The following is a 25,192-nucleotide window of genomic DNA, read 5'->3' as shown; positions in this document are numbered from 1 at the left end:
GTGTGTGTGTGTGTGTGTGTGTGTGTGTGTGTGTGTGTGTGTGTAGGTTGGTGTGTGCATGTGTGTCAACAGCCTGTCTTTACAATTCGTGAGCTTAGAATTATAAGGTTCTATCTCCGTTTAGGGCAGTTCCGAGATATTGAGCGTCAACGTTTTTACATTCCATTATGTTTTGTGAGATGGAACCTTTGTATTTTATGAATTGAAACTCAAAAATGTCAACATTTTTAAAATAACACCACACAGGCATTAATAAACACCTAATGGATCAGATTATGTAAAAAAAAAATCAATTTGGACAAAAATGGAGATAGAACCTTATAATTCTAACGTCACAAATTGGAAGTTGTGGATTATGCATTTTTTGGAGTGCGGCCCCTTTAAGCATTAGGGTTTCGCTCAGAAAAAGACTGCTCAGTTCAGTCTTCTAGACGTGTGCGCCGTCTGTCATGGCTCGACCGACAGATTCCCTTTACCTGGGGTTTGACTTCAGCACTCAACAGGTATGTCCATGGCTGTGTTCAGAATAGCGTACTAGCATACTACTCATACTAGATATGACGTAGACTTTGAGTATGTAGTACGTTCCGAACGTACAGTATGCGAGATTTGACTTGAGTATGCGAGAAATTTTATTCTGGGAGGAGGTATGCAGTATGCATAATGGTCGGCTGGTTTTCGGATACTTAACCTACTTAATTATGAATTTAGTAGGCAGTATGCAGTATATACTCATTGAGTATGCTAGTATGCAGTATGCTAGTACGCTATTCCGAACACAGCCCATGTTAACGCAGAGCTGGGTTACGTCGTGTGTGTGTGTGTGTGTGTGTGTGTCACCTACAATAGGCTCCGTACGCACACGCGCACGATTACACCCCATGACCGCATCCATACACGGAAGAGTCGGTGCTGTCGTGACGTTAGAATTATAAGGTTCCATCTCCATTTTTGTCTTTTTTTTATTTTTATTTTTTACATAATCTGATCCATTGGGTGTTTATTAATGCCTGTGTGGTGTTATTTTTAAAATGTTGACATTTTCGAGTTAGTAATTCATAAAATCCAAAGGTTCCATCCCACAAAACATAATGTTATGGAATGTAAAAACTTTGACGCTCAATATCTCTGAACTGCCCTAAACGGAGATAGAACCTTATAATTCTAATGTTTTCTGTGTTCAATCTGTTTAGACCTCTTCAGGGTTTTGAGTTGATATCATTTAAATGATTAATATATCACTGACATTGACACTATAACGAACATTTAGATCGCCCCCCACGAAGAGACTTTATCACAGTGTTTCTATGATATTTCTTTGCATTTTCTCCATTTTATTTTCTCCCTAAACGGACTTCGGACCAGCCTGTCCAGGGGAGGCTAGTGGGGGTAGAGGTCGGTGGGACGGGCTCACTGTAGTGCAGGGGTCGGCAATAGGCGGCCCGCGGGCCATTGCTGGCCCATCACCAATAATATTTGGCCCAGCAGAATATTTTGAGAATCCACTTTTTTTTTTTTTTTTTTTTTTTTTACAATATCGGACCGACAGTCCCACATATAGCGCCTATAATGTCCGAATAGAGAATCTACCTCCACCTGAATAATGCTTATTGTACTTTTATCCATGTTGAGAGTGAATGACACAGGGACAGACAATCAGGCAGCGGGGTGCACCGAAGCGCACTGACGCTGAACCCCTCATAGTGAATCATAAGTAGGTGGACAACGTGTAGTGCTGAAATAGCCGTGTGTGGTTTGAAAAAAATAACACCAGCTCAGTAAATAATTCAAACGTAATGTTTACGTATATGTGACTGCAACACACATATGAACAGTAACAAAGCAAATTCAGTTTAATATTCTGAAAAACATTGACAACAAAATCGGTGAAAAAAAGAAAAGAAAGAAAAGTAATCCGCTTATGCGAGGGGTGGTGGTGCATAGGCCTATGCTCCTGAAACGACAGAGCAAACACGCTATTAGGGATAATAATTACAATGAGCCATTCATTCAAAATATAAAAAATACAATTAGGTTATTAAATACAATAACGACAGGCTTGGTACTCACTTAATGTGAAAAGTGGCATCTCCCATCGGTCAGTATTTGCTTGATATCTGGTTATATGGACGTCACTTTAATCCGCAGGCAGTTCTCAAGTTTTTTTTTGCATCAATCGATTCCTCTCGTGCGTCTTTATCACATTCATTGAGGAAAAGGACGACTCGCATGTATAGAAAGGGAACATTGTGAGCACGGAAGATGTGAGTCTCACAACGGCTTTGCGTTGATGAAACCAGGTAGGATGAACATTATAGTTCGCTGTCCATTCCTCTTTAAATGCCCTGTTTTCACCGTCAACTTTCCTCTTTACACCTTTGGAGAGTGACATGATGTTTCTCTTGCTAGTTAGCAGGTTAAATGTTTAGCTAACTTCACCCGGCAGGCAAACAACCAATCCAATAATAATGTGACCTTGTCTGGAAGGAGGGGGGAATCATTCAGAATGAAAGTATGTTAAATAATTATTAGAATAAGCTAGGCTGCGCTACATCGTCAGTCCACACATTTATTATTCAAAACTATGGAAAAGGGTGAAACTACGTTTCAACGTTGTTGAGAATCACAACACAAACTTGCTAGTCAAGCCAAAATACTGCAACGTAATGGATTGGACTGCTACCTAGTTAGCTACAACACTACTTTATTGTTACCTAGTTAACTACAACACTACTTTACATTGTTACCTAGTTAACTACAACACTACTTTACATTGTTACCTAGTTAACTACAACACTACTTTACATTGTTACCTAGTTAACTACAACACTACTTTACATTGTTACCTAGTTAACTACAACACTACTTTACATTGTTACCTAGTTAACTAGAACACTACTTTACATTGTTACCTAGTTAACTAGAACACTACTTTACATTGTTACCTAGTTAACTACAACACTACTTTACATTGTTATCTAGTTAACTAGAACACTACTTTACATTGTTACCTAGTTAACTACAACACTACTTTACATTGTTAGCAGGCTCACAAAACAAGCTGTGTTAGTTGACTAGCGATGTGTACATTTTTCGAAAGAAAAGTCAAAGCATTAGAACGTGTCACATTTTTTAACAATCAATTACTTATGAATGAATGAATGAATGAATGGAATGAAGAATGGTCTTTATTGTCATTGCTACAGTACAGGTACCAAACAACGAAATTTAGGAGGGGTGGCTCCCCTGGTGTTAAGGGGAAAAAAAAGAAAAAAAAAAAAAAAAAAACGTTCGGGCCCGCCATCTAGTGGCTCAAAAAAATTTGGGCCCGAGGCCAAACCTAATTGCCGACCCCTGCTGTAGTGGAATACATGGGACGAAGCAGGAGTGTTATCAAACATTTTTCTTTTTAGGCCATTCCGAATTTCCTTCCATGCATTACAGAGAGCCTGTCCTCCGATTTCTACCTCCACCAGCCTCCACGGGTAGCCTAGGTCTGGGCTTTCGCCCCCTTTGTGTACTCTCTCAATCCAAGTCGAATGTCAACTATATATCTAATATCTAACTATATCTAACTATATCTAACTATATATATATATATATATATAGTCAAACTATATATTTGTAGTCTCCAACATACATGCCCTCATCTCACATTCTTTTTGTATTCAGCTGAAAGTAGTGGCTGTTGACGGAAATCTGAATGTGGTCCACCAGAACAATGTGCAGTTTGACAGTGAACTGCCTGAATTCAGGTAGGCTGTCAGGGAAAGGCCTATAAAAAAAATGCTCAACACAAGGAAACAGTGTGTTTAAGATAATGTCCTCCAGCCTTGATGTCACACTGCATTCAAAGTAGTTGAATTAGGCTTTTATTTAAGTTAATTAACTTTTATTTTCTGCCGCTTAAAAAGTTATTTCCTGCCACTCACTTTCCCCTTCTTCCCCCTCAGGACCCAGGGAGGGGTTCATACCCACAGTGACAGACTGACAGTCACCTCCCCAGTGCTCATGTGGGTGAAGGTACAGTGGCCATGAATACCAAACGTCTCTGCTGAGCGTGCTCTCCAAACACTACTGCTGAAGTATCAACTCAACCATTAATTGCCCTGACCCAGCCTACAGCAGTCAATTGACAACAGTCTGTTGTGTAACAAATGCATGACCAAACACTTGGGGTGCGTTCGTAAATACGCTCTGGAAATCTGCTCAGAGTGCACAGGTTTCAACTGAAATCAGTTAATTTCTGAACGGTCAGAGAGCACCCCCCCCCCCGGGGTGTGCTCCGGCGCTCTCAGAGCATATTTACGAACGCACCCTTGAAGTCTGATGTCTTTTGACTGGTGACTGTGTGAATCTACCCTCAGGCGCTGGACCTCATCCTTGACAAGATGAAGAGGGCAGGGTTTGACTTCTCCCGTGTGAGGGCTCTATCGGGGAGTGGCCAGGTGTGTGGGGAATCTGGGAGTCGAGTTAGAACACCACTGCGGCCTTTGTGTATTCCAGGCGAATACTCATCCTCCTCGGATGAACGATGCAATGATGTTATGTAATCCTTATGTCTATTCTGTTCTATTCAAGACAGTCAGACAACTGTGTTGTACTTCAACATGTCCCTTTCTGATTGCAGCAACATGGCAGTGTGTACTGGAGGAAAGGAGCGAGTCAGGCTCTCGGGCACCTGGACCCAGGGACTGGCTTACATGAGCTGCTGAAGGTGAGGCTGCCTGTTTCTGAGGGCCTTTGCCAACTAATTATCCCCCGCTCCCAGCTGCCTCATTCGTCACCTCACCTCTCCGCTCAGCCACTTTTCCCCCAGGTTATTGCTTTGAAACAGAAAAACTAAAAACAGATTTGCCAATGACATACACAAGATTTTTCCCCCCAATTGTATTCAATAGTAAACAGCTTTCACCAGAAAAAGGTGTTTTATTTGGTCATGACTAAACCACACACACACACACACACACACACACACACACACACACACACACACACACACACACACACACACACACACACATACACTACTTATGACAGCAGCATAGTGACTATGTAGCCAAGATCCTGTTCAGAGTTAATATATGACCCTGAGTATGTGGACGAACCTCATTGGACGCAAGCTTACATAGAATAGCACTGTGTGACATACAGATCAATGTTTGTTCTCTGATCCTACCCCAACCCCAACCCAACCATCAAAGTTACTCTTTACCTCTGTCAGTAAACAGAGGGGCCTCTTTCAGCTCAGTCAAGTGGCACGTTTTAAAGGACCATATTTATTTATGTTTCTCTCAAAGTTTGTCTTGCTTTTGAATGTCATAATGGATATGGCACTATAGATAACATGGCATTGTAACACCCTGTTTATGTAGAGCTTTAGTAATCACATCGTTATTTAGGTTGCACACTGTATTACCGATGTCGTAACAACACTTGCTGAACTTAATTACAATGCAATTCTAATGCAAATACTAATAATACTATACTATACTATAATAAGAACTATACAACACCATAGTAGCAAAAGTGTATTGGTACCACAATAGACAGACTGTGTTTTGTGCTGGCAGGGTAGCTTTGCGGTGGCAGACAGCCCAGTGTGGATGGACTCCAGTACAACAGAGCAGTGTCAGTACCTGGAGGCAGCACTAGGGGGCGCTCAGAAGGTGGCAGACATCACTGGCTCACGGGCCTATGAGGTGGGGACTGAATGGAAGGAGGTGGACAATCAGCTTAGTCTGTTGAAAGTGGAAAATAAATGTGTGTGTCAGTGTGGTATGTTGACACAGTTAATGATAATCCAATAACCTATTTGTGGTTCAAACGATGTTTACTGAAGGCGTTGGCCTTTCCGCTTTCAACTTCCTATTTCAGCGTTTCACTGGAAATCAGATCGCTAAGATCCACAAAGCCAACCCAGAACAGTACCAGGATACTGAGGTGAACATTTAATCATGACCATGTCACTAGTTCTTCTAAGTAGTAAATACATACTATGGTAGAATAGTAGAACATCTCTGCTGAAAATCACTAATAATGCAGTGAAATTAAATTCTGTACATGGATTATAATGTAATAGATTATGAATCATCAATTTCATTGAATAAGATGAAATGTAATGTATCACTGGCTCTGTGATGTCGATGTTATCTCTTCTCTTCAATGTTTGTTCCAGAGAATTGCTTTGGTCAGTAGCTTTGCTGCATCTCTCTTCCTAGGAAGCTACGCTGCTATTGATTACAGTGATGGTGAGTTCTTATTGTGATAGAATATTTGTTTATTTAAACGGATCCCCGGTCTGTCAGTTGGCGACTTGTTCCCGGTTTCACCAGCTGCTGTCACATATTCAATTATTCATTATTCATTCATATCTAATTATAGTTTTAACTTTTAACTCTAATTTCCTGGTGTAGCTTCGGGGATGAACCTGATGGATATCTCCACCAGACAGTGGTCCCAGCCCTGTCTGAGTGCTTCTGCTCCTCACCTAGAAAGCCTCCTTGGAGCTCTGGAACCTTCTACAGCTGTCCTGGTAGGATGGGCTCATAGCCTTTCTCCTGCTTTGAGATTCTAAGAGACAATGGAAATTAACAAAAAGACAAACACATGTAGGATATTTCAGTTAAAATGACATTTGTGGGTTACATATGATATTATATGAATGATACCCCCTCATGTTTAGATAATGCTATATCTTTAAGGAACAATAACCGTTGTCTGAATTCTGTGAATGTGTTTGTCTTTGATGTGTTGACCTGTGGGCTATACAGATATCTACTCTCTCTGATCTCCTCAGGGTCATGTCTCCTCCTACTATGTCAGTCGCTATGGGTTCCCTGACGACTGCAGCGTGGTGGCGTTCACAGGAGACAACCCAGGTAAAGCCTTTGTCCCACTGGGTTGGCTTCTCTCTCTGTCAGGCCATGTTGGCTATGCCTGCCATTCTACCATGTGGCCACTGGGTGGCAGTAGTGATCCATGAATGGGTTGATTATCGATACTGGTTGTGTGTCGGTCCCATTGAGAACATTGGTCACATGACAACACCCTCTTATCTATGAACCCGATGAACACAGAGCTGGGCTTCATCTCAATAGTGTTACCTGGCCTCCTCTCCTCCTTTTCTTCCCTCCATCTGCACTGACCTGGAAGAACAAGCTGGGTGAACACAAATGCCCACTGGCCTCCATGTTGCCTTCACACCTGTCCCTTGTTCTCAGATGGGTGCAGATGAAGGAGAGGAGAAGAGGAGAGGAAGGCACATTAGAGTATTGAGATTGACCCCAGGCCTGTGGGCAATCAGTGCTGGCTGACAGCAGACAATCAGAATCAGAATCAGAATTGCTTTTATTACATCTAATGTACGGGTACACAGAGTAATATTTTTGGGTTCGGGTTCATTCGGCCTTGGCATTGCAGTAGAATACAAAATCAATAACAAAATAAAATACAGGATATAAAAACAACAATCACAATCAACAATAGCAGTGGTAGCGTCAGTATTAGCAGCAGAATGCAAATCAACAATAATAGAATAAAGTAATAGCAGCAGAATGCAAATCAACATATCGACATTATTAATGTAATCGTCATTGCAGGAAGTTCAAGTAATAGACAGGTTGAGAAAAAAATGCTGTGCAGGTTGCAGTGAGATGTAACACACAGAAATCAGCGTATCAACATTATTAATGTAATCATCATTACAGTGCAGACAGCGGCCCTGCCTGCCTGTGTGGTGGGTGGAGGGACACTCGCCGTAGTTCAGTTAAAGCCTCCAGCTGAGATTGAACATGACGTGACCCTGCCATAGGCTCTGCTCTGCAGCCTCATCTGCATAAAAGGCTCTTTACGGCCAATAAAAACACAGGCGACGCCCATATCGCGGGTGTGAGTCGCAGCGGGCTGAGTCGGGTTCTTCTTCACTGCTGCTCGGGTTGAACAGCCGAACAAAAGCTGACAGAAGACTGCTTCATCCTGTGGTCTAATGGAACTGATAGAAGGGTTCTCTCAGGGGGGATGTGTTCAAGAGAAGAGTGACGCATAAGGGGTTGATTGTGACAGAATTGTTTTTTTAGGGCATTTCTGCTTTATTGGGATAGAGGCAGTAGAGATTGACAGGAAGGATGGGTTCAAGGAGAGGGGGGATGAGGAGAGGGGGGATGACATGCAGGATAGTTGATGGCCAGAATCGAACTAGAGACCTTGCGATGATACGGCATGCGCATTAGTGTGCTCTGCCGCTTAATTTCATACACATTATTTGTTTGTTGATATAATAGTTAGCCTAATACGTGGCCACACAACAGGAAGTTACTCAAGTTTAGGGAAGCTGTAATTGCTTCCAGGATTGCATACAGAATAGATAGTAGGCCATACATAAAGCATTGCTGTCTATCCACAGCATACTGTACCAATATCCACAACATACTGTACCACTTGATGCATGTGAAATGGTGTTTGTGTGAAATAGCACCCGATGCTCCAATCCAAATGTGAGCATGACTTGACTATTAATGAAAGTATATGGAACATATGGACTATCCCACCTAATGGAAAGGGTGAGTTATCAATAAATCTATAGGATTCTCATAAATCTTCACAGCGTACCATTTTTTAAGGTGGTGACAGATATGAAATTAAAAACTGATTCCAGTGCTTGGGACTTGCATCGTGGTGAAGAATTGGAATAAGGGTTGTCCTGGAACCATTTTTCTCAGGCTTCTTGTGGTTTCGGCAGTCTGTGTACATGTCACTGGCATGGAAAGATTGATTCAGCTTTTTCTGCAAGGTCACCAGAAAATGAAAAAATAAAAAAACTGACTGGGAGGATTAAATCTTGTCCTCCAAATCCCTCAAATGAAAACATGTAAAAGAAGCTCCCAGAAACTTCAACACAATGACAAACTGTTAGGATGTGTTGGCAGAACAGCAGTGCTGGGATGTCCTGTCCATCCCAGTATGGTTCCATCTGTACATTGAATGTGGAACGCACTGGACTAGGACAGACACATAAACATTAGCATGGACTAGAACAGACACATAAGAGGATCAATGTATTGCCTCATGCACAATGGCAAAGTAGATGTATGAGTTTCAACAGTATGTGGAAGCACGCTGGCACACACACACACACACACACACACACACACACACACACACACACACACACACACACACACACACACACACCCCATTGTAGACTACCCAGGTAAGATGAATTGAGGGTCAACAGATGGACATGGGTCTAAATTCAGAGGATTTCTCTGTGGCTGTCATTCTTACATTAACCAGCCCCAGGTCTAAATGATGAGAAGAACACGAATATGAACTGAACATTCTTTCCTTCTTCAGGATCCCTGGCCGGGATGAGGTTGCAGGAGGGAGACATAGCAGTAAGTCCTCTCCACCCGCCTGCACCAGTGCTAGGTATCAAAGTAAGGCTGACTTCAGGAAGAAGGGCTCACATGGAGGTGGTTAGAGCTCCGCCCACACACCATTCTCATGTGCTGAGCAACCTTACCAGCGACTTGGAAGACTCCCTGAAGCTAATCACTACTAGTCCTTAGCTCAGCTGGCTAACGTAGTGTTTTGGTGCACAGATGACCGAGGTTTGAAGCCACTTCCATGCAGAAGCTCTATGCTGAAGTGAAGCAGTACATGGATGCAGACAGTACAGCTGCAACTCCATGCTAGGTTTCATGTCATTAAATTCAAGTCAAGTCAAGTCAGCTTTATTTATATAGCACGTTTCCATACAGCAATGCTGAGCCAAAGTGCTTCACAGTTGTAAAAATAGATAAAATGCAGGAAATAAATAAGCACAATGCACACAATACAATGTAATACAAGACATGGTACAATTAAAAGAGAAGATAAAAGGACTAAAAACAATAAGACAATAAGACAATAAGAGCCAGGGACCTACAATAAAAACTATAATTATAATAAAAGCCAGGGACCGATAGCTAGGTGGGGGGGAAGGCTGGGGAAAACAGGTGTGTTTTAAGACATGCATGCTGCATGTCTGCAGTCAAACAGCGAGCAGAACCACACTGCTCTCATCATAACCAAATGCAACACTTCCTGGAATAAATGCATTCATTGAGTTACAGCTCTTCCCTTTGATTCTTGCTCTCTGACGACTGAACAAACCACCGCTCCAACCAGTACAATCAACTCTCCCTCTGAAATAAAACTGGGTCTATAGGATTCGTTTTCTTTCAAATACTTGATTTAGCTTGCTTGGTGCACTGGGTGTCGTTCTCTGGATGTGATTCCATGTGTTTCATTGGCCCTTGTCGTCCCTTGTCTCCAGGTGAGTCTTGGTACCAGTGATACAGTCTTCCTCTGGATCAAACACCCTCGTCCCACTGTCGAGGGACACATCTTCTGTAATCCTGTTGACCACCTCTCCTACATGGCTCTCATATGGTAAACACACCATCTCTCTATCTATGGTATGGGCGTGATATAGTAAGGCAAGGTTCTTTCCCCTGTATGGGTGAATATGAAAGACTGACTTGTACTGTGCGTGGATAAGGAGAACTAACCTGACCAAGCAGGTGCAAAACGCTTTGTTTGTTCCCATTTGAACATATGAAATTAAAAACCACTGTCTGATGCTCACCAACTCCGCCACTGCAAAGCTAGTAATTCGATGGCATGGGTGGGTATTTCAACTTGAGGAGTGACTTTAACATCTCAACTCAGTTATAATTACCTCTTTAAACTTCACAACATCACAGCAACCCCAGCTGTTGAGCAGAACTCGCCTGCAAATCTGTGTCACAGCACCAATGTAACAGATGTCACACTGCTGCAAACAGTATTGCTTCCTCACACTGAGCTCACACAAGTCTCCAGCCTGCGTCTTCTGTATTTCCAACACACATAACAACTGTTACTGAAATACCTGATGTTAACCAGCTATGCCACCAAAAAGTTATTAATTAGATGGCACAGCTGGGGGTATTTCAACGTGAGGAGTGAGTGATTATTAAATCTTTATTTATATAAGGGTGTCCTACTGAGACCAAGGTCTCCTTATCAGGATATTTGTTTTACATTCATATATTATTATATTATAATAATATAATTATATGAGATATATTATATATATATATATATATATATATATTATAACATTCAAATTAATTACAGAAATACATTACATTAACCTACTGCAAACAATACATTACATTAAACTACCCTACATTATCATCAAAACTAAGCTGAGATGTTATAATAAAGTAAAAAACGGATTTGTGTGTGTGTGTGTGTCTGTGTGGGTGTTATAATGACGTGTCTGTGTCTGTGTCTGTGTCTGTGTGTGTGTGTGTGTGTCTGTGTGGGTGTTATAATGACGTGTCTGTGTCTGTGTCTGTGTCTGTGTGTGTGTGTGTGTCTGTGTGGGTGTTATAATGACGTGTCTGTGTCTGTGTCTGTGTCTGTGTGTCTGTGTGTGTGTGTGTCTGTGTGGGTGTTATAATGACGTGTCTGTGTGTGTGTGTGTCTGTGTCTGTGTGTGTGTGTGTGTGTGTGTCTGTGTGGGTGTTATAATGACGTGTCTGTGTGTGTGTGTGTGTGTCTCCAGCTTTAAGAACGGCTCCTTGACCAGAGAGAGGATCAGAAACGAGTGTGCTGGAGGCTGCTGGGAAGGCTTCTCCTCTGCCCTGAGGGCGACACCACTGGGGAACGATGGCAACATAGGTACTCTTACATCTGTATACAGTATGTTGTATATGTTATACACAGTGCCCTGCGTAAGTAATGGGACAGTGGAGCATTTTTTTCTTCTTTTGGCTCTACATTCCAGAGGTTTGAATTTAAATCAGACAACTCATATGAAAGATCAAAGTAGACATTGTGAACTACTAAAATATTACAAGACATTTTAAGCATAGATAGTTCCCCTATTTTATTACTCACACAGGACAGAGTATATATATATATATATGTCATCTTTGCTTGGATTCTATAGGTTGTGATTTAGGTTTAGGTTTTGGTGTACGTTAAATACAAGTGAGAATTCTCTCTGACCAATCAAAGCTAATCATATGGCTGAAAGCTAGCCAATCCGATCAGATCTACAGGAGTGTCGAGGAGGTTGATTTGGGTTTCGGGGACTAGTGAATCTGATGCAGACTGATCTGATTGGGTGATGGTCTATTTTAGGGATCTACTTTGATGCCATGGAGATCACTCCGTCTGCTGTTGGAGTTCACAGATTCAACAAAGACGACGCCAAGGTGGGTCAGGGCTGGAAGTGTGCTGACCAAACGTCTTGATCATTAAGACCCCCCACCCCCCTTGCTGTCATTCTTAAGCCCCCTCCCGTGTCTTGCCCCCCCCACAGGTAGCAAGGTTCAGCCCCCAGGAAGAAGTACGAGCCCTGGTAGAGGGACAGTTCCTGGCCAAGAGGGTCCATGCTGAGAAACTGGGCTATAAAATCAGTGAGTATCCTCAGTCTCTGTCTCGCAGTTTCTCTCTCTCTCTCTCTCTCTCTCTCTCTCTCTCTCTCTCTCTCTCTCTCTCTCTCTATCTCTATCTCTCTCTCTCTCTCTCTCTCTCTCTCTCTATCTCTTTCTACATCTCTCTCTTCTCTCTCTCTCTCTCTCTCTCCCTCTCTCTCTCTCTCTCTCTCTCTCTCTTTCTACATCTCTCTCTCTCTCTCTCTATCTCTTTCTACATCTCTCTCTTCTCTCTCTCTCTCTCTCTCTCTCTCTCTCTCTCCCTCTCTCTCTCTATGCCCTTACTGCCCATCGATAGTCATCAATAATGGAACTAAAGGTTGGTGCTTATTGTAGCTCTTAATTGAAAACAAGCCATTCCATCGATACGGCTGTAAGGCCTTTGTATCATGTTGGGAGATCGGTTTGTTTCTCAGTCCAATAGAGCCATCTGTCAGACAGAAAAAGAGAACGGGTTCACTTTGATAGTCGAATCTGTGGAGCGAGATCGTCATCAAAGTGCCTTCAAAGCTAACATGCTGTTGCTTTATTTCCTCTGGAACTGTTACAACAATGTACAGTATTTTAATAATGTACACGGCTGTGATTCGCGGACGAGATGTTAGGAACATAGCTGAGACTACAGTTTATTAAAGAGCGTTGAAGAGTATCTCTCTCTCTCTCTCTCTCTCTCTCTCTCTCTCTCTTTGTCTCTTCCTTTTTAAATCTAGCTAATAATTCACTCTGGCTTTTAGTCCTATTGAAAGCCTTTAAATGTACTTCCTGCATTGCAGTAACCAGTTCTGGATAGACAGATAACCAGGGGGAAGGAAGAGAGAGAGACTGTCTTGATGATGATGATAGATAGATAGACTTTATTTGTCATTGCTACAGTACAGGTACCAAACAACGAAATTTAGGAGGGGAGGCTCCCCTGGTGTTTAGGAAAGGAAAGATAAACACATTTTAGAAAAAGCATAGATGCATAAAATCACAAGAAGGTAAGGAGCTGGTTTACATCAATAGAGGCTATGTACACAATCCACTGTACTATACTGCACAGATAGTCAACTAGGGTTGTCATATTTCACAAGAAAGTATTTTTTCACATTATTTTAAAGTGTCACAGTTTGCAGGCTTGAAAATGTACATGTTTGTGCCTCAGCACTAGCTGCCATACAATCCGTCCGGACTGTCCTGGGCCCAGAACTTAGGCCTTTTCTGTGTTCAGGGCCTTGACGGCCCTGTGGTAGAAGCTGTCCTTCAGTCTGTTTGTCTTAGCGGCCGGGGTCCTGTACCTCCTGTTCGAGGGCAGCTTGACAAAGTGTTCGTGCCCAGGGTGGGTCGGGTCCTTGGAGATCTTGGAGGCCCTCCTGAGACAGCGTGTTTTGTACAGCTCCTCCAGAGAGGGGAGGGGGGCGCCGGTGATCTTCTGTGCTGTTCTCACGACTCTCTGTAGATCGCTTCTCTCCGCTGCCGTGCAGCTGTGGAACCAGTTGGAGATGCCGAAGGTGAGGATGCTCTCCACTGCGCCGTGGTAGAAGGCCACCAGCATCTCCTTCTTGCTGTGTTGTTTCTTGAGGCATCTCAGGGTGTATAGCCGCTGATGATGATGATGATAGCCTGTAGCTATGTTTACTTCCCCACTGTCCTGTGGTGTGCAGTTTTGTATCTCTGGCTGTCTCTCTGTCTCTGTGGGTCTCATCAAGATATCACAATGGTGCTAACAGTCGATGAATTAATCAAACATTGTTTTATCTTGCACATATTACAAACAATGTTGCTTATGAAGTGCCTTCAAAAGTCAAGAGTCTCAAGAGCAAGCAGAGGCACGATGTCAAGGGAAAACGTATTCAGAAGACAAAAAGCTCATGTGTTGCTTGGACAGTCTAGAGATGATATGATATATAAGTATCATTATTCTGCTCACTGGAGTCTCTCTGTAGGGACAAACCCTAATTCTGTCACCATTGATAAAAACATGTTCGCACCAACCTTCCTCTCATAGTCTAGCTAACGGGAGGATTCATATTACTCCAATGAGCTCACGTGAGCGTTCATTTTACCTTTAATACAAAATGAAATATGGTTCTGGCATTTATTTTCATCAGTCTGTTCAACTCTGCAACATATGGGTTGTGTCTTAGAAGGCCTTATATTGCAAATATCCCTTGATGTGTGTGCTGTATCTTGGGTGTGTGTGTCTATATTTACTGTACTGTATGTCGATGCTTGAGTGCAGCAGGCTTCATGAATATTGGATTAATGTAAATTAGGTATATGTTAATCAGCTCAGTCAGTCTCCATATGCAGCGAGCAGTGTGTGTGTGTGTGTGTGTGTGTGTGTGTGTGTGTGTGTGTGTGTGTGTGTGTGTGTGTGTGTGTGTGTGGGGCTGTGTGTGTGGCTGTGTGTACAGATATGGCCATCCAACTTTGTGTTTAGTATGCACAACAATGAAGCAAAATGTTTTAACAACGGAAAATGAAAAACATATTTCTAATCAGATGAGTTCAAGTGGTACCATCTCGGTTTCAAAATGTTTCTTCTTTTTTGTGGCTGAACATGACTCAGGTGTTCCAAGACATTGCTGTTGTAATAGATGTTGGCAGAGACATGTGACTGCTGTTCCCCTAATGACTGTTCAAGAGGTCCATTATCACTAAGAGGGGATGCTTGAGCTAAATACCAAGGCATCAGTCAATCCAAAATGAGGTGGATCTCTCTCCCGCTGTTAGAGGGAAAGGTCACCCAATCAGAAGCCTCGTTCCCTCCATCATTCCACATGCATACTCTACTGCCATGCCTCCCGTCATTGATGGTCATTGAGAGGCGAAACCAAGCAACAAATCAATTGTAGGAGGCACAGCGTACTGTACATACTGTACTCAGGATCCATCTCATTCATATTGACACCACAAGGCTGCGTTTGCCAGCGTGACTGGCTGATGGGATATTGACAATAAATCACCGCCATTATTGCTTTTATACAACGGTTACACAACAAATCAGAAAATTGTGACAAGAAAACAATGCAATGCTATAACAAAAAGGTATTTATTTTGTGATAAATTATGGCGGCGCTGCCCTGTGCTATAGTTCCCAAAGGTCCAAACATTGTCAAGGAAAAGTGACACAGATCTACTGCACGGTGGTGGTTTCTGCCCTGAGCTGAGAAATATAGCTCCCAAAACAACAAACCTTGTCAGGGAAACGTGGCACACATTTCCAGCATAGGAATATCATCATTATAGTTATTAAACCACAACGTTGATGCCACTAGGGCCTAGAGGCATCAACGTCGTGATTTAATAACTGTAATGACGAGAGTATATATTGAAGCATTGTAGAGTCTAGGCCAATCACAATGCTTGTTGTCATCAACCAGCTGTATAACTTATTATAATACCCTGGGAAGCCAACCTGAAAAGAGGTTGCTGAACACATTTCCCTTCATACTGTTTATGCGTTCATGTGGAAGCTTCTGGACATACAGTATGTTATGGATATATATTGCAGTCATTAATTTATTTGCAAAATTGTTTACACCAACAAAGCTCATGGCCAGGTTATGAGAGTAAGAGGAAAGGAAGGAGAAGAGATGGGGTATAAGGAAGAGAGGAGAGGAGGTTGTAGTTGTAGAGGAGAATGTCCTACTCAATCAACTGACATGGTAAAACAATAGATAGACTTTTATACAATGTCAGCTGACCATAGCTTGGATATGTTTCTGTCTCTCAGTCCCGCATGTTGATATTTGAGGTCAGTGTTAAAATGAAGGCTTTTTAGTCATTTAGTCTTGGTCTTTGGACGAAGATGCACATTTAGTCACATTTGATTTAGTCATTTCTGTCCTACTTGGTTTTGGTCTAGTGTTGGTTGATGAAAACTGAATGCATTTTAGTGTGGTTTAGGTCTACAAAAAACTCCAAAACATTTTAGTTGAGTTTTAGTCTGTGACTATGGCTAGACTAAAATGTTTTGGGAGTTTTTGTACGCTGAAACTGCACTGGAATGTTTTCAGTTTTTGTCAACTGGAACTGGACTGGAACGAAGAAGGATGGAGGTGACTGGGTGTGACTAGAACTGGTGTGCATCTTCGTATAAAGACTAAGACTAAGAGACTAAAAAGCCTGTTAGGATTTCTTTCAATAGTCATCAAAATAACTAAGAGCACAGATGGCTGTAAGTAGCAGTTCTGGATATGTCATGTTCACAAAAAATATATATTGTTATTTTGATAGACTAGACATGAAGTTCAAACAAGGATAACTACCGTATGCTCTGTTTTATTCTCTGTAATATATTTCGCCTGGTTGATGTCCCAGATGTCCTTCTGTCTGTTCCTAGTTCCAGGCACCAGAGTCCTGGCGACAGGTGGAGCGTCGGCAAACAAGGACATTCTACAGGTCAGGGCTCATTTCTCACATCACATTTGAATGCATTGCAGAGCCTCCACAGTAACAGAACAAAAGCGAACATCTATCTATATTAATGTGAGGCCGTTGTTTGCGGTATCAGTGAATCCCCTGTGGACAATGAACTCAGCCTATTAGGTTTACGACAGCTAACACTGCTGTGAAAGATTTATGTTTTGTTTCAAATGTTGTCTTTATTACGAAACGTAGTCTTAAATCACTCCACTTCCTAACAAGATGTATTGCAGCGAGTGCTGAGAGGATGAGATTAGAAGGATGCAGAAATTGTTCTGTTATTGTTATGAATATGAATTAAGATAAATCTGCCTTACAATAAAACCACAGGAAACTCTAAAACTGTAATTTATTTGGAAATCATATTTAAGTGATTGTTGCTGTGAAAATGTTGATGCATGTGCAATTTACAGTACTATGTACTACTACTACTACTACAGTATAGAGCAGCTTATACCATTTTAAGTTCTGCACACTTCTGCTATATGAACTCATACTGACGTGAGGTCATATCCTGTTCCTCTGGTCTTCCTACAGGTCCTGTCTGACGTGTTCAACGCGCCCGTGTTCACCATCGACGTAGCGAACTCTGCCTGTCTGGGCTGTGCCTACAGAGCCCTGCATGGTGAGCTCAGACTCCGTGGTTAACACTGAGTGAACTAAGGTTATAAAGAGACACTTCTAGGGCATAATGAAAAGTGTAAAAGTACCCCTCTCTCTCTCTCTCTCTCTCTCTCTCTCTCTCTCTCTCTCTCTCTCTCTCTCTCTCTCTCTCTCTACCTCTCTCTCTCTCTCTCTCCTCCTCTCTGTTCTCCCTCACCCCCCCCCCTCTGTTCTCCCCCTCCCCCCCCCCCCTGTTCTCCCCCTCCCCCCCCCCCTGTTCTCCCCCTCTCTCTCCCTCTTTCCCTCTCTGTTCTCCTCCTCTCTAGAGTAGAGCCTTTCTAGGTGCTATTCTGTCGCTGAATGAATTTAATGTAATCCATCACGTACTCTGTTTCCTCTGCTGTGTCGTGTGTTTTATATGAGCATATACTGTATCTTGTGTGATGATAAGACATTTGTGGACAACCTGAGTCGTTTACCATCACAGTGGTCTTACCTCCGAGTCACGTTGTTCTTCCGAATCTTAGATTTAGCCAATCTGGCTCGGATTGATGGGAGAATGATCTTGCAATTTCATTGGAGGTTACGTTCCAAGAACCCTCCCGCCACGTGCCCGTAGAATGGTTGCTTGTTGTTATGTGTGTCGTCTTTTCCAACCAGGTAGGACTACTTTGCAGAGTTGTTGCCTATGGTAGCTTGCAACATTGAAGAAAATGGAACAACATCTAGCCCTGCCCAAGCAAAGTTGATTGGTGTGCGAAGCATCACTCTTTTCAAACAGGGTTCCTCCCCTTTTGTAGCTACTTTCCTCTAAGGATTTCCCCAGGCTTTCAGAACCAGAAACTCAAGCAGGTCTCAACAAGGTTATCATCACTGGACATCCACTCATTCTCACTTTTAAAACTTGGCTACTAAATATTTAAAATTCTACTAAATGAAGACAAATTAAAACATTCTCATCAGTAAATTCTCTTGAACTGACACTTCAAAGACTTAAAGCCAACGAGGAGCCAGCAGACAGAGAAGATCAAGAGATCCATCATTCTATGAACTGATTTTATTTCAGCGTTAAAGAAACTGGAACATTCTCTAATGTAAGAAAGATAGTAGGCTTTAAAACACTTCTATATCAGATAACTGCATGTTTACAGTGTAACAAATACTGTTACATACTGTAGTATGTTGATTTCTGTTGATCTGATGGTTTGACATTCTGCCATACTTTATACAGAATACATCTTGTAAAAGAAATCAGTTGTCCTATCGTATGGATTTGAGTTTGAATGTGTTGTCGTCTTTAAGTATGTTAAATGGGACCCATGGCTGCTACTATCAGCTTGGAAAGATAGATTATTATAAAGAATCACTTTGTTAGAACCTGTTAAACCTTTAAGCACCACTAGGCACCGTTTAGAAAGTCTTAACAAATAGCCTTTAGGGAAATGACAGACTATGCTGTTGTTGGTAAATGTCTAAATGAAGAGCTCAGTATGGCATCATAGAAAGGTCAGCCAGACAATGGTCGTAATTCCTCTTTAATTCTGGTCAGAGCTTTGGAATGTCAGCGAGAGGGAATGTAATGTCTTAGCATTTAATCAATGGGATGGAAAAGAGGGCTTCTGAGGATCAGTGCTCCTGAATTAGACTTTAATGGCTTCTTTATTATTCATGCTTGTTCTGTAGCCTCACCATTCTGCTTTGTTTGCTCCTTCCTATAAACACTGCTAACGTGCGGAGCCTAGGGCGCCTTTCTAATGGAAGTCAACACGTGCAATGCTTCCATTGTGTGAGGAAATCTAGAGGGTTTATAAATCACCATGGGCCAACCTTTCTCCCTGTGCCCAGATAGCCTGTGGGAGATCCATGCAGGGAACTCAGACGTTTGATTCAGTCAGACATTTCTGTCATGTTTCAGGTGATGGTGGAGATGGTTCCTGGATGTGGTTGACAGACATGACTATAGGCCTCATTCTCCAGTCCTCGTACTGTAACATGATCCTATCGGGGAGGGGAGTTGGACACAAACCAATAACTCTAACTCAGCCTGGATCTAACCTGACTTTTATGCAATAAGGATGTCAAGACCAATCGCTGCTCGTCTGTGTGGAACAGGTTTAAATTAAGCTCACACACACACATGCACACGCACACGCACACGCTCACGCACACGCACACACACGCACACGCACACGCACACGCACACACACACACACACATGCACATGCACACACACACACACACACATACAGACAGACACACAAACACACAGGGAGACCATTGCGCTGGAAAAGGAATTGTTCTATACTGTGTGTAGTTTGAGTTAAAGGTTAATCCTGATCATGTGTCTCTAAGTTCATCAGAGTGCACACATGGGGTTTTGATTTCCTGCTTTTAATGCAGCTCGCTCGAAGGCTGGTAAAGTTAAGTAGCACTCAAAAGCAGGATCATAATTGTTGCATTGTTGTTGTTATGTAACACTCAACATACATGTTCACTTTCTAAAGCGTTCACCGCAATTTGAATTGAACCACCAGTGCACCAGGAAGGATTGTTTTCTTTGAAAATCAAGGAGGTTATTTGCTCTAGATCACAGAGTGCTGCTCTTGTGTATAATGCCACACTCTTTAGTGATTCGTTGTCCTTTGACCCATCATGAGGAGGCGTGACAGTGATGTATTTGATGTAACTGGGTGTGCTGTATTACTGTGTTTCAGGACTGCTTTGACCCATCATGAGGCGTGACAGTGATGTATTTGATGTGACTGGGTGTGCTGTATTACTGTGTTTCAGGACTGCTTTGACCCATCATGAGGCGTGACAGTGATGTATTTGATGTGACTGGGTGTGCTGTATTACTGTGTTTCAGGACTGACAGTGATGTATTTGATGTAACTGGGTGTGCTGTATTACTGTGTTTCAGGACTGCTTGCTGAGACAGGAGTGTCCTTCACTGAGGCAGTGAAACGAGCCCCAGAACCCCAACTAGCTGTGACCCCAACACCAGGAGCAGAGAAGGTACTATGCCTCTACAGCCGCCGACTCCCTCTTTCTCTTTCTTTCTTTCTCTCTCTCTCTCTCTCTCTCTCTCTCTCTCTCTCTCTCTCTCTCTCTCTCTCTCTCTCTCTCTCTCTCTCTCTCTCTCTCTCTCTATTAGCTGTCTGCGCCTTGAAGACAATGGGCCCTATTATGCACTTCTTAACTTGCCGTCTTAAGTCTTAATTAAGACGCACCGCCAGGTTAAGACCTACCCCCACCCTTATTATGCGCTTCATACGCGCTACTGCTATTATGCAGGTGTCGATAGGCGCCCACACATAAGACGTAAAACTCCCGTGCATATATTGCTCATTGTGGGAGTGTTCATAATGAAGTGCACTAGGCGCCCCTGCTATTATGCGATCTGACTTTGCTCCTAGCGCTAAGAAGTGGTTTGAAAAGTTCTTAAGTTTAGACTTCATGCACGTTTTGAAACACGAGCGCGCCTCCGCGGTTTGCGCATGCATGTGGGCACACATGAACACGCACGTGGCTCCACGGCAAGACGTCAATTACGGTCACAGTATAAATGCTTTATTTCAGAAGGGAGAGGCAGAGAAGCGCACTGACCTCCTTCTTAGGACTTCTATAATAGCATAGCGCTAATGACTCAACGCAGCCGGTTCTTAAAGGGAATGGCACCTGGCACGCTGATTGGGTTGATTGAGAAGACGCCCAAAACACACCCATGACTAATTTCTTTGCTTAGCGCCGGGGTTTAGGCGCCCACTACCGCACGCATAATAGCAAAGTGGCCTTGACCACGCCTCCACGTCTTAAGTTTAGATCTACCGCCTCGTCTTATTTATGAAGTGCATAATAGGGCCCAATGTCTCTTGGTCTACATGGCTCTACTACATCATTCCGTTCATCACAGCTTTGATCCTACTCAACGTTTATCAACCTTTGATTAACAAGAACATTAGGGATCTTCTTAACAACAGGACCAATGAAATCACCCGCATCACGCCACACTCATGCTGAATTCAAAATGGTCTCCTAACCCCCGAAAACCTACACAGTCATGTAGACTAGTGAGGATTGGATAAGTAAAAGCAACATTGTGACATTTCCACCCAGCCCATTTCTATCCAATGTTCTATCCAATGTTCTATCCATTTCTATCCACTGCTACAGGCGTGTCTAGGAAATAGTGTCTAGGCGCTGATTTACGATTCAGCCAGCACACTCCCCAACATCCCACTGTGGGGGGGACAACTTTTCACCACAGCCAGCCTCACAGGGAGACATGGGACTGAGTTAGAGTCTCTCCAGGCGCAGTGGACTCACTGCTTCTTCATTAAATGCCCCCTGTTGGTGGAGGGATTATAAAAGTAAATTACATGCCAGCCCCTCTGACCGTTTGAGCAACACACAGAGGTCTTTCAGGGACACGGAAGACAGGCAGCATGGGGGCAGACATCGCCTGGGCGCTCAGAGGGAGAAGACTGGAGGATGAGCCCGCTAATGAGAAGACATGTTCTTTAACGCAAATAAGCCTGTGTGCGTGTGTGTGTGTGTGTGTGTGTGTGTGTGTTTAACACAAATAAGCCTGTGTGTGTGTGTGTGTGTGTGTGTGTGTGTGTGTGTGTGTGTGAGAGAGAGAGAGAGAGCATGTAAACATGTTCTGCTCTATATTATGTATGCCCCAGTGGAAATTGACTGCAGATCACCTGTCAGCCCCTACTGTGAGGAGATGTGTTGAGCTGTCAGGGCTGCACAGCCAACCTATTTAAGAGCAGGGAGGCATTAATCATACTGCATTACTGCTCATTGCAGTTTTTATGCAAACCGCCAACACCCTCTCTGCAGGAGACTATTTATGACAGCTTCCTAGGTTACAGGAAACGTTGAGGCGTGAGGACGTATACCACACTCCCTTCAGTCTTATCAACTATAAAAGAGATTGCATGAATACTGAAATGGGATACTTTAACACTATCTGCTCATATGCTGATGTTATGTATACAGTACATGTCAGATCTGGTTTAGGGATTCTTAACAGATAACACGTACTGTGCAATGAACCTACACAGTTTGTAGGGATAATAAATCAGTATGTAGGTATCCTGTTTACTGTAGACTGTAAAGCCTAATATACTGTATGTCCTTTTTTCCCCTTTCTTCCCTTTACAATACACCCGGGGATTATAGGATACGCATATAGCATGCTCTTGTGATAGTATAAAATGCAGTGATACGTAATTGAACCCCCAGTTAAGAAGGCTATTTCCACAGGGATGGGAGAGGGTAAACACATCTTCATCTTCTCCTTCTCTCAGTTACTGGAGATTACTTCAGATTACAGTTTACTGTGACAACAATTTGTAATAGAATATTGTTACACAGGTAATTGAACTGTACAGGTTGAGAGCTACTGTTCTGATCTGTAACTGGTCCATTGTCTTTAGTTCCTCCACCAATAAGGGCAGCCAGTGCTTTGTGTTCTGTATCCTCCTGGCCTGAACCTGCCTCTTCACCAATTAAGCCCTCTCTTGTCTTACTGGTCCAATTTACATGTCTTGCCTCTGCACTGGGGTCTGTGAATATGAATAAGGCTTTGTAGTGGATCGTGTTCATATTCCATGCAGGATAACATTACATTTACTCCCCATGCTTTCTATTACTGAAGCACAGTAGGTATTACACCGTTGCTATGCCATCAATATCCCCCCGAGTTACACTGGAGAAAGACACAATTCATCTTTCAGAAACAGAATTTCACAATATAATTTCATTTGAATTCTTTAGATTATGTTCAGTCTAACACGTTGTTTGACTCTTAACAAATAGGAATTCGATTGAGTGTTTCAAGTAGTATGCAATGCCGCTTTCCTCTAGTGTTTGTGATGTTGATCAGAAAGTCGTTGATATGGTTAAAAGCTAGATTTTCTGCATCTGTGAATAGCAGCCTGACACCTTTTTGAAGTTTTCAAGTTATTTATCTTGAATGTTTGTAGTCCTATTCAAAGCAGCCTGCCTAACCCTCAGTCTAAAAATAATAAAAGATTTCTCACTGAGCGATGACAACCCTTGGAGTTGAAGACTCAATCAATAACAATGGAGAAGAGAGTAAGTCTCTAAGTGTCTAGTGTGGGGAAGCAGGACAGCAGGGCAGACAGTGTGAGATGAACCTCAGGGGAGAAATAGCCTGATGTCATATTGTTGATCATCCACGGTGCTCTCTTTACACACACACACACACACACACACACACACACACACACACACACACACACACACACACACACACACACACACACACACACACACATTCACTGTGTGTGATCTCACTGTGTGATCTGTGTGTGTGTGTGTGTGTGTGTGTGTGTGTGTGTGTGTGTGTCTCTCAGGTGTTTGATCCTCTGTTGCGGCGCTATGCAGCACTGGAGGAGAAAGTGCTCCTGGAAACAGCGCCATGATGACTGAACACCGTCAATTATCTCAACCAGTGCCTCTGTGTTGATGAGCAGGAATGAGAAGAGTGCCTTAAAAGTGATTCCAACCTCTTGGTTTGTTCTATAACCTCACCATTGAAGTTTTTACACAGGTTGTATAATGTCCTCATCAATATACCTGCCAGTAAAATAAGCTTCATCAATGTAGAAATGGGAAAATAAAGAGTGCTGCTTTGCTTCTGTAAAAATTTCAATATAGGTCCAAATGGTTATCATTGGAAACAAGGTCTAAATAGACTGAAAGCAAAACATAAAGTAGGTTGTGGCTTGTCTATAAAGGCTTATTGTTTCATGGTTTTTGTTCACACGCAAAGCCTGCTCAAAGCCTGCCTCATCAATGTGTTCAATTCTGTTGACTGATTAAACTAGGAATCATTGATCGTGTTGTAAACCTACTTACTTACTGTATATTGTTTTTTCAATGATTGTGGAAAAACAGTCAACAAAAGAGCGTGTTCCATCTTGTGTGTGCCAGTCACTGGCCAGCTCTACTATTATGTCTTGATCATTTCAGTGAGTGTGATATGTTTTGAATATCAAAATGTTGTGGAAGACTTTACCACTCCTTCACAACTGAAAATAGTGTCTGGCGTCCCTTGTGAACAATAATGAATATACTAACAATGCAATGGTGTTACTGTAGGTGGTGACAGCTGTGATCTTCAACCTAAATGTGAACAATAAAAGCAATTTCTACAACCTGAGTCATTGCTGTGTTGACTGCCACAGGTGGATGAGTAAAGGAGACAGAAACAGTTGTTTTTAATGAGAGCCAGATACAGTCCCCTGTGTACATAATGGAACAATGAAGCATTTTTTTTCTTTTGGCTCTATACTCCAAAAGTTTAGATTTGAAATCAAACAATTGCTATGAAGTTATAGATAGATTGTCAGCTTTTATTTAAGGGTGTTTTTGTACATGTTGAATTCAGAAATTACAACACTTTTTATAGATGATCCCCTTATTTCAGAGCACCAAAAGTAATAATACAGATTCATATAATGTCCAAATGAAAAATCAATATGGAGGGAAAGGGAGAGATGGGGAAATAAGGTTCTCTTGAGACTCGTCTTTCAGGGAGAATTGCTCATCGACAGCTGATGATTCTGGCCCGAGATTGATTTCCCCAAGCTACGGAGGGGTTCTGTCTCTCGGCCAGGGTTGTTTTGGACTGTTCTTTTCTTTGACTTCTCACATCTCTACTTGGACTG

At 42.5% G+C, this 25,192-nt stretch overlaps 1 protein-coding gene across 1 annotated transcript; it reads left to right on the top strand.

Annotated features, from left to right (window-relative positions):
- Positions 1–418: 418 nt before the first annotated feature.
- Positions 419–24,672, top strand: xylb (xylulokinase homolog (H. influenzae)). Its single transcript, XM_080543749.1, has 19 exons — positions 419–503; positions 3,673–3,755; positions 3,954–4,023; positions 4,368–4,448; positions 4,631–4,717; positions 5,574–5,702; positions 5,878–5,943; positions 6,179–6,251; positions 6,417–6,535; positions 6,800–6,881; positions 9,355–9,395; positions 10,319–10,434; positions 11,597–11,712; positions 12,178–12,251; positions 12,359–12,455; positions 16,801–16,859; positions 17,421–17,508; positions 20,407–20,501; positions 23,876–24,672. The coding sequence occupies exons 1-19, from the start codon at positions 450–452 to the stop codon at positions 23,942–23,944; spliced, it is 1,599 nt and encodes a 532-aa protein (XP_080399875.1). The 5' UTR covers positions 419–449; the 3' UTR covers positions 23,945–24,672.
- Positions 24,673–25,192: the final 520 nt, after the last annotated feature.

This window comes from Nansenia antarctica (genome assembly GCF_963989245.1).
Source record: "Nansenia antarctica genome assembly, chromosome: 13".
Lineage (NCBI taxonomy): Eukaryota > Metazoa > Chordata > Actinopteri > Argentiniformes > Microstomatidae > Nansenia > Nansenia antarctica.
This window is presented reverse-complemented; position numbering and strand designations above follow the sequence as displayed.

What these genes read in the sequence shown, in the direction of transcription:
- xylb (XM_080543749.1), top strand. Translation starts at nt 450, where the DNA reads ATGGCTCGACCGACAGATTCCCTTTACCTGGGGTTTGACTTCAGCACT. An exon ending in CTCTATCGGGGAGTGGCCAG is followed by an intron (nt 4,449 to 4,630) that starts GTGTGTGGGGAA and finishes TTCTGATTGCAG; the next exon opens with CAACATGGCAGTGTGTACTG. An exon ending in CAAACAAGGACATTCTACAG is followed by an intron (nt 16,860 to 17,420) that starts GTCAGGGCTCAT and finishes GTCTTCCTACAG; the next exon opens with GTCCTGTCTGACGTGTTCAA.